This window comes from Moschus berezovskii, chromosome 12 (genome assembly GCF_049115385.1).
Source record: "Moschus berezovskii isolate FMDL1 chromosome 12, NW_MosBer_1.0, whole genome shotgun sequence".
Classification (NCBI taxonomy): domain Eukaryota; kingdom Metazoa; phylum Chordata; class Mammalia; order Artiodactyla; family Moschidae; genus Moschus; species Moschus berezovskii.
In genome coordinates this window covers 42,093,152-42,107,327 of record NC_142471.1, presented here as the reverse complement: position 1 = coordinate 42,107,327, position 14,176 = coordinate 42,093,152, and the positions used below count along the sequence as shown (strand labels likewise).

The following is a 14,176-nucleotide window of genomic DNA, read 5'->3' as shown; positions in this document are numbered from 1 at the left end:
TCAGGACAAGTCATTGTGAAAGAAAGAAAAAAGAAAACCCAATTTTTACTCCCTTTCTCCCTGCCTTGATATTTTGAGATATAACTTGAATTTATCTGACAGGGAAGCTGGGGTCTCTTTGAGGAGGAAGGATAATTGAAAGTAATTGCTCTTTTGCATTTTAGGACAGGATAGCCTTGCTGTCTCTTCTGAAGGTATAGTTGAGATATTTGTTGAAGACCTAAATGGTGAAGGACTGTAGAAAGTAGTCAGTTTATATATTAGAATACTGTTGTAGAAAACTTAGATAGCTTTTCTTGTGCAGAACTCTTTGTTGATTTACTTAGCTTTTATCTATGTAATGTATTTCATAAATCTAAAAATTATATACTTTTATAATTCATCTGTAAGATTATGCTGTGTAATTGAATACATGAATAAATTATATTTGCTAGTGACATAACTTTTAGTGACGGTACTTCATTCTGTAGGGCTCTTTATTACTCTTTGCACTTGAATATATAAAGGTATGCGCACAACAGAGTTAGATTTACATGTGAAAGGCAGCCCATGGAATACTCTGATTTTAGGGGAAATGGGAGTGGTAAGTAAAACTTGAAGTAGTAATTTTTAAAAACATGAATAATAAAGTTTGTTATCATAAAAATTTTTTTGTTAAAAGGATGTTTTTACATAAAACAATTAGGAATAGCTTAAATAAATTTTGTTAACATTGAGACAATGCTATGCAGCTATAAAAATGATGTGGTATGATATTTGATGACATCTCATACACATCTTTGTAGCTAAGCATACAAAGCATTCCCATAGGCATTTGTTAGCAAATAATTCCATTAATACTGCTGTAAAGTAGTATGGGTCATTTGCTTCCCTTTTGAACAGAGGAAGAGATTGAAACCCTCAGGAAAACTTCCTAAGTTAAGGGTCTTCTCTGAGCCCTACACAAGTCTCCAGATTCAGCTACTAGTGCTTTTTCCACTTGTTATAAAAGCAGTGGTATCATTTCTTAAGGTTTGGTTTTAAACTTGGCTTTGTTTCAGCCCCTTTTAAGAACATATCAGATGTCAGAGTCAGCTATTAATTGTTAGCTTTTCAGTATTTTATGCTTAGTGATATGATACTTCTGAGATTATGAAAACTACAGTTCCTTGCCTTTGGCTGGGAAATATCTAAGAATAAAGCACGTATACCTGTAAATTAGATGCCTTCTAGAAGTAAGTAAATATAAATTACATTTACAACCATTGGGTAGCATTAAAAATTGTATAGTGAATTCATGTAAAGTATCCCTTTGCTTGTATTTGTTGGTTGTTAATTGAGATTTGTAAAGGACTTTTATAAATGTAGGGTTTTTTTTGTTTTGTAACTTTATTAATTTATCATAAATATTGAACCTGGGTTTTTCTACCAACAAGTACTTGGAGAATTAATTGTAATACCAGTTTGAATCACATTTCCATCTCTTATTTAGAAAGATTAAAAAAATATTTCTAATGTCAAAATTAAAGACAACAAAAATGGATTCCCCAGCTTTAAAATGAATGAATAGGCAGTTCATGATTTACCACTGGCTGATATGGGTAAATAAGGGCTTCCCTGGTGGCTGAGTGGTAAAGAATCTGTCTGCTGTGCAGAAGATGCAGGAGGCCCTGGGTTCGCTCTCTGGGTCCGGATGATTCCCCTGAAAGACTGCATGGCAGTCCACTGCAGTATTCATGCCTGAAGAATCCCATGGACAGAGGAGCCTGACAGGCTACAGTCCATAGGGTATGAGTCAGATACGACTGAAGCAACTGAGCATGCATCAGGATGTGGATAAATAACCACTGTAGCCATGAAACTTAGGCATCAGAGGCACTGTTTTAAAAAAGCGTTGAAATTATATGGCTTTTACGATTAGAAGAAGGAATGAAAAGCAGAGTTGACTACAGAAATCTGAATCTGGAACTTTCTAGAAAGTACTGACATGCCATATGGGCAACTCTACTCCAGAGAAATAGGTACTGCCAGAATGTCTTCATTAATTGTGTTACATTGTTTAGGTTCTACTAAATAATTTTTAGTTTAAGCATTTTTGTTTGAAAAATCCATTGTACCTCTGAGAAGGTTTGATTATGTGTATTCTGAATTGATCCTGTTGTTTAACACTGCTGAAATCTCTTAAATTGAGGGTAACAATTTGAAGGGACTTGGATGCCTAGGGAGAAGTCACTAGAAGACATGAGAGCTATATACTGAAAAGGTCGAAGGATAAATTGTCGGATACATGAACATTTATTTTTTCCACAATTTGAAATTATTGAAATTATTTCAAAATTAAATGACTTCCATTAATTAACCAAATGTCCCTTTTATTAACTTTTACATTGATACCACTCATATTTTTATCCTTTGACCTATTTTTCATTTTTATAGATAAAGTGGAGAACTTTAGTGAAGAACATGAAAAGAATAGTCACCATATTTACAAAAATGCTGAAGACAGTACTAAGAAACACAACGCAGAAACTTCAGTGGCTTCTGGATACAAAGCTGATGAAATCAAGGAAAATGATACTTGGAATTCCCAACTTGGAAAAAGGTCAGAATCGCCATCAGAAACATCGTCAATCAAGGGATCTGTAAGAACTGGTTTATATGAATGGGATAATGATTTTGAAGACAGCAGATCCGAAGATTGTATTTTAAATCTGGATAGTGATCCTCTTTTGGAGATGAAGGATGAGGATTTTAAAAATCGGTTGGAAAATCTAAACGAAGCCATTGAGGAAGACATGATGCAAAGTGTTCTTAGGCCAAGCAACTGTAGGACGTACTGTAGGGCCAATAAAGCAAAATCCTCACAAGGAGCATCGAATTTTGATAAGCTAATGGACGGCACCAGTCAGGCCTTAGCCAAAGCAAACAGTGAATCAAGTAAAGATGGCCTGAATCAGGCAAAGAAAGGCAGTGTAAGTTGTGGGACCAGTTTTAGAGGGACAGTTGGACGGACTAGAGATTATACTGTTTTACATCCATCTTGCTTGTCAGTTTGTAATGTTACCATACAGGATACTATGGAACGCAGCATGGATGAGTTCACTGCTTCAACTCCTGCAGATCTGGGAGAAGCTGGCCGGCTAAGAAAAAAAGCAGATATTGCAACATCTAAGACCACTACTAGATTTCGACCTAGTAATACTAAATCTAAAAAGGATGTTAAACTTGAATTTTTTGGTTTTGAAGATCATGATGAGACAGGAGGTGATGAGGGAGGTTCTGGGAGTTCTAACTACAAAATTAAGTATTTTGGCTTTGATGATCTCAGTGAAAGTGAAGATGATGAAGATGATGACTGTCCAGTGGAAAGAAAGACAAGCAAAAAAAGAACTAAAACAGCTGCATCACCCTCCTTGCAGCCTCCTCCAGAAAGCAATGATAATTCCCAGGACAGTCAGCCTAGTTCTAATAATGCAGGTAAGACTTAAAAAATTAAAAGTAAATGTGTTTTTAAGGCTTAAATAATACTTAGTTTTCTCCTGGATAGCTTGTAACTTGTTACTACATGTAATTTCAACAGAAATAACTATGTAGTGCCAAAGATTACCTTATCTAAGGATATAGCATTTTAAATATAAATAAAGACCCACCTTGTAAGGAACCAATTTGTAAATTGAGGAGTCTTTTCATATTTGTATTTTAATTCTGCCGTTAGCACTTAAGAATTTTTAAATTGTGTATATTTGTGTGTACACAGAGATACCAAACATCTTGATGTTTTAACTTTGAAGAACTAAACCCAATGGAGACAGAAGGATAGACTTTGGTCATGTAGAATTGTATTGATATTAGATGGTTGAAATGAGGGAAATACCTTAAATTTATAAAGTTAAGATTAAATCTTAATCTTAAGGATCACCCTTGTAAGTTGACTTAATAAAATTGAAAGATGCTAAATGTTTTTACGTATCAGTGAAATTAATTTGTCCCTTAAGGGACTCGTAATGACTTGAGGAGTTGATAGTCTCCACTGAAAGACAAAAGAAATAGGTTAGCCTTGCTATGAGTAAGTCACTACTTGACAAGAACATTAGATGTGAATTGACTGGAGGAAGAGTATGTGAAAGCCTCTGCGATACAGGGGCTTATATTTATTTATATTTAACCAAATACATTTTTCTTATATTGGTTTTCTTGTTAAAGCTTTTGTCCTTTTAGGGTCATAGAACAAGAATCATGATGAATTAGAGCTATCATATTTCTGTGTCTAGATTCTCTCATAGAGTATGTCATACTTGAGACTACTTACCATTTTGCTTCAGTTGACCTAAAAATAATTTTGCTAGATTAGAATCATTCTTAATTTCAAAACTAAAATTATGCAGGAGTACCCCCTAGCAGCCTAGTCTTACTCCCCACTGGAAAAAATAAGACGATTTTCAGAATTCATCCCTTGAATGAATCCCTTGTTGTCTTGAATCCCTTCTGAAGAAATGAAGTCTGCTGCGTCTTTGCTAGTCACTTGAGCTGTGACTGGGCAGACAGCTTTACATTTGCTTTCTCAGGAGGATGATTGTAACTGAATACTGAAACCTGAACTCCTGTCCTGCTAACAACCTACTTAGTTAGCTTCTGTGCTAACCTTGATAGCAAGTTATCCTAAATCATTAGACTCTCTTTCAGAAAGGTCAAGTTGATACCAAATAACGTTTAAAAATTAGAGACCATTTGATTGATATATTGAAAGTTGGAATCTAAGTCTTCACACAGTGTTTGAAACAGCAAACAGTTTTAAGAGTTAGGATAGAGAAAAGTCTCCCTTTTTTTTTTCCCTCTTTTTTTTTGTTTAGGCTAGGGAAAAAATACAGCCATTTGGAAATTAATCTTTTGGTTGGTTTTGTGAGAACGCCACAGACCATTGAACTACATTGTACTAGGTCATTCTGTCTTTTGCCAAGGATAGCTATATCCTTTTTTTTTTTTTAATGTGGTTTCTGTGGATGTTAAGCAGGCATTCCTTGAGGGCCAACATGATTCAGTGTACTTTAATTCTAGAAAAATGTTACAGGTATATGTCACCTGTTGGTGTGTGCATGTGTGTATTTTAAACTAGACTGCCACTTTTAATGTTGATAGATAACGAGCAGTAATATGAACGTTTGAAGAACAAATTATTCTGGGAAAGAATTGATTTTGCTGATAAAATTGGAGCACATACACTGCAACTAAGTTTCTGATTTTCTTCTAGAGTAGGGTACAAGCAGGGAGTGAGTATGGGAGAGTGAGAATAATATCATTGGAGTATTTTGTCAGCTGTGTGTTGTTTTTATTTTATCTTTTCCTCCCCACAGTATGCTTCTTTCTCCCCATAATGTTCATTAAGTTTTCTGGTAGATAATTTGAAATATTAGAAAGCTAGCTAGTTTTGATTACCATTTCAGAAAACTTGGATTTTACAGAGGACTTGCCTGGTGTGCCTGAAAGTGTGAAGAAGCCTCCGAATAAACAAGGAGATAAATCAAAGGAAAATACCAGAAAGATTTTTAGTGGCCCCAAACGGGTAAGTAAAGCCCTGTCAGTGATTTGTATTATTTGTTGTTGGAGGGCTTAACTCTTCAATTTTTTAATTTGAAAATTACCAACAAACATCATGGCAATATAATTTTGTCTTTCAAAGGCTATATGGAAGTCATTTTGTAAAAGCATTGTTACCATGTTTTCAAGTGTGGTAAAACATACATAACATACTCTTTTATTATATGCAAGTATACAATTCAGTGACATTAACCATTAACAAAACTCCATTAAATGATAACTCCACCTTGACCTGCCCAACCCCTGGTAAATACTATTTTTCTTTCTGTCTATAAGTTTCCCTATTCTAGGTAGCTCATGTAAGTGGAGTCACACAATGTTTGTCTATTTGTGTCTGGCTTATTTCACTATGCATTTATTCTCAAGGTGTTCCATCCCTGTTGTAGGATGTTGTTTGTTTTTTATGGCTAAATAATTACAGTGTATGTATATACCACATTTTGTTTACTTACTCATCTGTAGATGGACACTTGGGTGGTTCTCACTTTTTGGCTGTTTTGAGTCCCTGCTTTCAACTGGTTTGGATATCTAGGAGTGGAATTTTTAGAACATATGGTAGGTCTGTGTCTTTTTTTTTTTTTAATATTTATTTATCGGGCTGTGCTGGGTCCTTTATTGCTGTGTGAACTTTAGTTGTGGCAAGCAGGGCCTACTACCTAGTTGCAGTGTACACGTTTCTCATTGAAGCAGCTTTTCTTGTGGAGCACATGCTCTAGAATGTTCAGGCTTCAGTAGTTGTGTCGTGGGCTCAGCAGTTGTGGCTCCCAGGCTCTAGAACATGGTCTCAGTAGTTGTGGCACCTGGGCCACGAGTAGTTGTCCCACAGCTTGTGGGATCTTCATGGACCAGGTATTGAATTTGTGCCTCCTGGCATTGGCAGGCAGATTCTTTATCACTGAGCCACAATGGGCGCCCAGGTCTATGTTTTACTGCCAGACTTTTCCACCTTGATTGCACCATTTTTATATTCTTAGTAGTGTGTAAGGTTTCCAATTTTTCCATATCCTCACCAACATGTTGTCTGAGTTTTCTGATAATAGCTATCCTAATGTGTGGGAAATAGTATCTCATTGTGGTTTGATTTATATTTTACTAATTAATGATGTTGAGCATCTTTTCATGTACTTATTGGACATTTTTACACCTTTTTAGAGAAATGTCTATTTAGTGCCCAATTTTTAATTAAGTTGTTTGGTTTTTTTGTTGAGTTATAGGAGCTCTTTATATATTAACGCCTCATTAGATATATAATTTGCACATAAACGTTCTTATACTGTGAGTTGTCTCTTTCTTGATAGTGTGCTTTAATATCAGTGAAGTCCAATTTATCTTTTTTTTTCTTTTGTTACCCACACTTTTGGTGTCATTTAAAATCATTGTGAAATTGGATGTCTACCTTTTCACCTGTGTTTTCTTCTAAGTTTTATAGTTTTAAGTTTTACATTTACGTCATTGATTCATTTTGAGTTAATTTTTGTATATAGTGTTAAGGGTAAGTTCATTCTTATGCATTTTATAAGTCTTTTAAATATGGTCCTGCATAGGTATTGAGAATAATTTGCTTGACTTTACATTTATATTTAAAAATTCCTTTACTTAAATAGCTTATATAATGTTATGTAGTTTTGTTATTGTAGATTAAACTACTTTTAAGCAACTAAAAATTGAGTGTGTCTATATTATCTGGCCTCATTTTATTTTTAATTCTTTCACCTCTGAAGAGACAGTTAGGAATCTTTTCAGAGTGATTGTGTTATACTTTTGTACCCCCATGTACCCACCTCCCAGCAGGGGAAAAAAAAGTGTTTAATGCTAATTTCAGTGGCGCTAACTTGCTGTGGAGCCAGGGGCTTTGGTAGAGTGGTGTAATGACTGTGGTCCTTAATTCTTAGGTGAGAGTTTGATTTCTAAAATTGTGTATGGCATGTGTTGATTTCTGGTGTGAAAGTTACCACGTTTTTTGGTCTCAGGACTGCTTTACAGTCTTTACTGAGAATCCCAAAGAGATTTTGATTATATATATTTACCAGTATTTACCAAGTTAAAAATGAAAATATATCAAAGATACTTATAATTCACTTAAAATAATAATGATTTGTTATTAATATAGCATTTTAGTGAGAATTATTTTCTTAAAACAAGAAGTGAGATTAGTAGCAGTGTTTTACATTTTTTGCAGATCTTTTTATAAAGTTTGGCTTAATAAAAGACAGCTAGATTCTTCAGGATTGTTGTTGTTCAGTCACTAAGTTGTGTCTGACTTTTTGTGACTCCATGCTGCAGCATGCCAGGATTCCCTGTTGTTCACTGTTTCCTGAAGTTTGCTCAACTCATGTCCATTGAATCGGTGACGCCATTCAACCATCTATTTTTTTTCACTCTCTTCTCATCCTGCCCTCAGTCTAATGAGTCGGCTGTTTGCATCAGGTGGCTGAAGTATGGAGCTTCAGCATCAGTACTTCAATGAATATTCAGGGTTGATTTCTGTTAATATTGATTGGTTTGATCTATTTGTTGTCCAAGGGACTCTCAAGAATCTTCTCCAGCAGCATTCAGAAGCATCAATTTTTGCCTCTCAATTTTCTTTATGGTCCAGCTCTCACTGGAAAAAACATAACTTGGATTATTTGGACCTTTGTTGGCAAAGTAATGTCTCTGCTTTTTAATAGGCTGTCTAGGTTTGTCACAGCTTTTCTTTCAAGGAGCAAGCGTCTTTTAATTTCATGGCTACAGCCACCATCTGCAATAATTTTGGACCCCAAGAAAATAAAGTCTGTCTCTATTTCCATTGTTTCCCCATCTATTTGCCATGAAGTGATGGGACTGGATGTCTTGATCTTCATTTTTTGAATGTTGAGTTTTAAGCCAGCTTTTTCACTTTCTTTCACCTTCATCAAGAGGCTCTTTAGTTCCTCTTCGCTTTCTGTGATTAGAGTTGTGTCATCGTATATCTGAGGTTGTTGATATTTCTCCCAGCAATCTTGATGCCAGTTTGTGACTCAACCAGCCCAGCGTTTTGCATGATGTGCTCTGTATTGTAAGTTAAATAAGTAGGGTGACAGTATACAGCCTTGATGTACTCCTTTCCCAATTTGGAACCAGTCTGTTGTTCCATGTCCAGTTCTAACTGTTGCTTCTTGACCTGCATACAGGCTTCTCAGGAGGCAGGTAGGTGGTGTGTTATTCCCATTCTCTTTTAAGGATTTTCCAGTTTGTTGTGATTCACACAAAGGCTTTAGCATAGTCAATGAGGCAGAAGTAGATGTTTTTCTGGAATTCCCTTGCTTTTTCTAAGATCTAACAGATGTTGGAAATTTGATCTCTGGTTCTTTGGGATTAGCAGATGCAAACTAGTCTGTTTAGGATGGATAAACAGCAAGGTTTTACTCTTTAGCACAGGGAACTATATCTAGTATCCTATGATAAACCATAATGGAAAAGAATATGAAAAAGAATATATATGTATAACTGAGTCACTTTGTTGTACAACAGAAAATAACACAGCATTATAAATCAACTATACGTCAATAAAATTTTTTTAAGAAGCAGCTAGAGCCTCATATCCTCTACACTCAGTACTTTTTACTATATTGTTTTAGTTGAAAAGTATGAAGACATTCTAGCCTAACAGTATTTTAAATAGCTTTTTCAGGTAATCATGGACATTCTGCTTTGATACTACATCAAAACGCAACAAGCGGGAGTTACTTAAAGATTAATTGAAGCTTGGACTCTAAAACCATGCCAGTGAACTTTTCATACTGTTATATTAAAATCTATTGGTCTGTCCTGCTTTTGAATGAATCTTTTACGCACAAGTGTTTTATAACATCATACATTGGTCTTTTGGAAAATACTGATTACACTGGTTTATCCCAGCTTTCATATGATGACACACTGTATTATACAGTACCAAAATATCACTGTCAAACTGAAGCTGTCAAGTTCACAATAGTAGATAAAAGTTCTCCAAAAGTTTTAGTTTTTGCTTAAAAGTTGACATTTTTTTCATTGGCAGAAAATACTTCAGGGAAAATGACTGGCAGTGACAGGTCTACTTTGTTCATTTTTGAGAAAATGTCTGCCTAACACCCAGCTCTATATAAGCAGTTTGTCGGTCTTTCAAATAAAGAATGGTGTTCAGAAAAAAAGTAGCTAGTTCAGCTTGAAACTTGAGCAGTAAATAGTGTTTTTTCTTTGATACAGCCACACTTTGTATGCAACAGAAGTGTTTTAGGTACACTGATTTTTCTCACATAGATCATTAGTGCACTTAAGAGTTACAATTTAATCAGTAATTTTACCTAATTCATCAAGGGCTTTTTTCTTATGTGACAGTGGCATTTTATTTTGATTTATTTTTCTTTGGGGTGTAGTTGCTTTACAGTGTATGTTAGTTTGAAACTGGCATTTTATTTTATAACTCTGGAATATGTAGCATTGAAGAATATAACTACTTATATACAGTTCAGAGCCCCTACCTTGATTCATGCTAAGACATCAACAGCTTTACCCAGCAATGCTTTTGCACCATCCCTACAAATATCAACAGTGAAAAGGGCAGACAACATATTATTTTTCTGAAAATGGATTTTTCTTTGTAGATACTCTGAAAGTTTCCTGGATTCCTAGATGTCCATGGACCAGTTTGAAAACTTCTGATTTACAATATCTTACCTTATTTTCCCCTCCCTCAACTTTTTATTATGAAAAAGTTAAAAGTTACACAAGATGTGAAAAAAGCAATGTGATGAATATCATATTCCTCTACCTAGATTGACCCCTTCAGTTGTTACAGTTACACACAAAGGCACCTTCTTCTTCCCTCTTTTCATGTGTGTATGTGTGTGTGTGTGCATATGTGTATTACATAACATTTTACCCTATTTGAAAGTAAGTAGTGGAGTTGTGGATCACATGCATTTCTCAAGAAAAAGGACAGTCTTCATACCTAACTGTGGTTATATGATTAGTAATTCTTTGATATAATCTGATATTCAGTCCATATTCAGTTTTTCTCAACTGTCTCTAAAATGAGACATAGGTTTTTTCCCCCAAAATTAACTGATTTACTTGTTGTCTCTTTAATCTTGAGCAGTCTCTTCATCTTTTTAAAATTCCCCATGACAGTGATTTTTTTTTTCTTTTTTTAAAGAGACTAGGGTATCTGTCTTGTAGAGTGTTTTCACATTCAGAATTTACTTGATTGTTTCCTGATGATACAAGTCATTACCCCACTGTATTAAAATAGTATAGTGTCATAGAACACTGGAATTAAGTCTGTATGTTTGATTAGGCTGAGGTTAAACATGTTTTGGCAAGAATACCTCAAAAGTAATATTGTGTATGTTGTATCACATTGGAAGCTGTGTTCAGTTCAGTTCAGTCGCTCAGTCGTGTCCGACTCTCCGCGACCCCATGAATGACAGCACGCCAGGCCTCCCTGTCCATCACCAACTCCCGGAGTTCACTCACACTCATGTCCACAGAGTCGGTGATGCCATCCAGCCATCTCATTCTCTGTTGTCCCCTTCTCCTCCCGCCCCCAACCTTTCCCAGCATCAGTCTTTTCCAGTGAGTCAACTCGTCGCATGAGGAAGCTGTGTAACACCTGGTTATTCTACTTAATATTGACTACCTACTGAAGTACTGGATAGATGACTACCTACACAACTATCCAGTTGTGATCACTGGATCCTCAGAAATAAAAGTATATTTTTCCTTTTATAATTTCCTTAGTAAGCTTCTGGGTGTTACTTTGGCGCCATGTGAATATTCTATTCCCCATTAGATTTGGCCAACACAACGATTTCAAGCTATTTCTTGTATCCTTTCGATTATAGCCCCATCATCTTTGAGCACTTTTTTCACTTTCTGCACAGATGGTGACCCAGAGTTTACTTTCAGTCATGGAATCATTCATTCCTCTAAAGATCAGTTCTTTCTGTGGGGATTAGTACTTAGAAACCCAGAACTAAGTGCTGTGTGTATTCATTGCTTCTAGACTCGTTCATTGGATACAGCTATGAAATATATTGAAAATAAACTGAGTTCATATTGATAGTTTCAGATTTAACATTTCAGAATTTTGTACTTTGCTTTCTTGGTTTATTCTATAGTACACATTACTTTTTAAATTATAATACCAGTATTACTATGAACAGTAAATACACTGAAAGAAGTTTGCGATTTCTTTCTAGTTCCTTTTGTCTTTAAATTATATCTCTAAGGATGAAATGATAGTAATGTGTTCAAAAGGTTTGTTTTTTAATTTTACTGGAGTATATGTTGTGTTTCTGCTGTAGTGTTTGAACGTTTTGAAGTAATTTTTATCGTGTGTATTTTAATTCAGTATTCGAGTTCATTTGTACTTAACTTCATTTCTTTAACTTAGTTTTAAACTTTATGTTGGATTCATTTCTTTGCTACTAGCATGACTTAGGAGGCAGCAGTGTACATGTACTTGACCCAATTATGAAGGAATCTCTCTGGCCTAAAGTAAATCAGGTCATACAACCAAGTAGGCAGAAGACCTATTTACTGTTGATAGATAATGTCAGAAGAAAATTAAGAAGATCATTATTAGTTTATGAAACCAAAAGAGCTATGAGTTTGAACTCATTTGAAAGAGCCCTGCCTTGAAACAGTAGTGCTGATTTAATCCCCGAAGAGGCTTCAGTAAACTTTTAATTTCATTTTTAACCTCCTAGTGAAAGGTTTGCCCCTTTTTAAGTGGAATTGTGTCAGAATTTTTTCACTTAGATATTACTACTGTTTAGGTGGGTCAGTAAGCTTCAAAAAAGAGATTTTGATCCTGAGTGTTACAGTACTTCAATGAAAAGTAATAATAATGCTTTAGATCCCATGGAAATTACGTATCCTTATGAAAATATCTTAAAAATTTAGAAGCCTACGTCAGCAAGAGAGCAACAAGAAGCTAAGCAGTATAAAATCCTTAGGTCTTAATAAGAAATAGGTCATCCATTTGTCTTCAAGACAACTAAAGAACTACTTGAATTGTTTAAAAGGAGAGAACCATTGAGAAACAGAAAAAACAGAAATTTAACCTATTGAGTTTCAGTGATTGTAAAGAAGTAGAGCAAATAAATGGGATCAAAGTTTTAAGCATTTATAAATTCAGTGGAAAGAATAGATTTGTTTCATATATATGAAATTATGATTCCTGTTTTTGATGTAAAAAAGACAAGCTCAGTTCTTCAAGGAGTTTTTATGTAGGTTACCCCCCAGATCTCCAGAGAAAAAGGAAAGGAGGGGTCACTAGGTAGTGGGTGTAGGAAGTGTTCTCAGCAGTTGCTCCATTTCTCCACTATAAGAGGAATACCCCCTGGTATTCACTGGTATGACTGATAGGTCAGTGAGAGTATCTGGGTCTTCTCTAATCTGATTAAAGTCATTAATGACCTCATTTCTGAGTGGTGGAAAGGTGGCCCACGTCTTGCAGTGGCAAATTTTCCTCCTTACCTATCAGGCTTTCTTGGGTGTTTTGGATTGAGTAAATCTTTGTTATGGAGGGTAGCCCTGTACATTGGAGAATATTTAGCAACATTTCTGGCCTCTGTCCAACAGATGGCTGGTCCCATTCCTCCCCTACCCCCATGCCCCTGTTTTCAACCAGAAATGTCTTGGAAACTACTAAATGTCCTGTGGGGTTCTAAATGGGCCCCCCTGTCATGTATGGCTTGAGAATACGTTGCAAACTTAATGCTGATTACTCCGAAATATTGGGTTCAGTTCAGTTCAGTTGCTCAGTCATGTCTGACTCTTTGCGACCCCATGGACTGCAGCATGCCAGGCTTCCCTGCCCATCACCAAATCCTGGAGCTTGCTCAAACTCATGTCCATTGAGTCGGTGATGCCATCCAACCATCTCATCCTCTGTCGTCCCCTTCTCCTCCTGCCTTCAATTTTTTCCCAGCATCAGGTATTGCGTTGGCTAACACAATACCTTAGTTTATAGAAATGAGAGTACTTTACTGTATAGCTATAGTATACCCATCAAAACTGTGTAGTTAATAACACTGATACAGTAATTCAGTGTAATCCACATATCCTGTTCAGTTTTCCCAATTGTCTGAATAATGGCCTTTATAAAACAGAACAAATCCCACCCCTCCCCGATCTCCTATGATGCAATCCTGAATCACATGTTGTATTTAGTTGTCACAAATCTCCATCTTTCTTCAGTTTGGAATATCTGTTTCTTTCCTAGTCTTCCCATGGCTTTGACATTTTTGAAGAGTTAAGATTAGTTATTTGTTGAATGTCCCTCAATTTGTGCTTATCTGATGTTTTCTTGTGGTTAGATTTAGGTTATGTGTATTTGGTGGAAATACCTAAGAAGAGATGCTCTGTTTTTACCGCATCATACCAGGTAGCACACACTGTCAGTCTGTATCATAACTATATATGTTAACTATCCCCTGAAGTATGTCAGGTTCTTCAACTCCTTATCAAGCTTTTACCCACTAGTTTTTTTTAAAAATTTAATTTTTGGTTGTGCTGGGTCGTTTCTGTGTGGGCTCTTCTCTAGTTGGGGTGAGCAGGTGTGTACTCTTCATTACAGTACATAGGCTTCCTATTG

General features: G+C 35.6%; 1 protein-coding gene across 2 annotated transcripts in view; it reads left to right on the top strand.

Annotated features, from left to right (window-relative positions):
• WAPL (WAPL cohesin release factor) overlaps window positions 1-14,176 on the top strand; it is a 79,023-nt gene that overhangs the window by 23,173 nt on the left and 41,674 nt on the right. Inside the window, exons 3-4 of one of the 2 annotated variants that reach the window (XM_055425308.2) lie at window positions 2,416-3,456; window positions 5,439-5,539. In XM_055425308.2, the coding sequence (XP_055281283.2) occupies window positions 2,416-3,456; window positions 5,439-5,539 (1,142 nt within the window). Of the gene's footprint in view, window positions 1-2,415; window positions 3,457-5,420; window positions 5,540-14,176 lie in introns of both variants that reach the window. The other variant, XM_055425307.2, reaches the window with a different exon arrangement.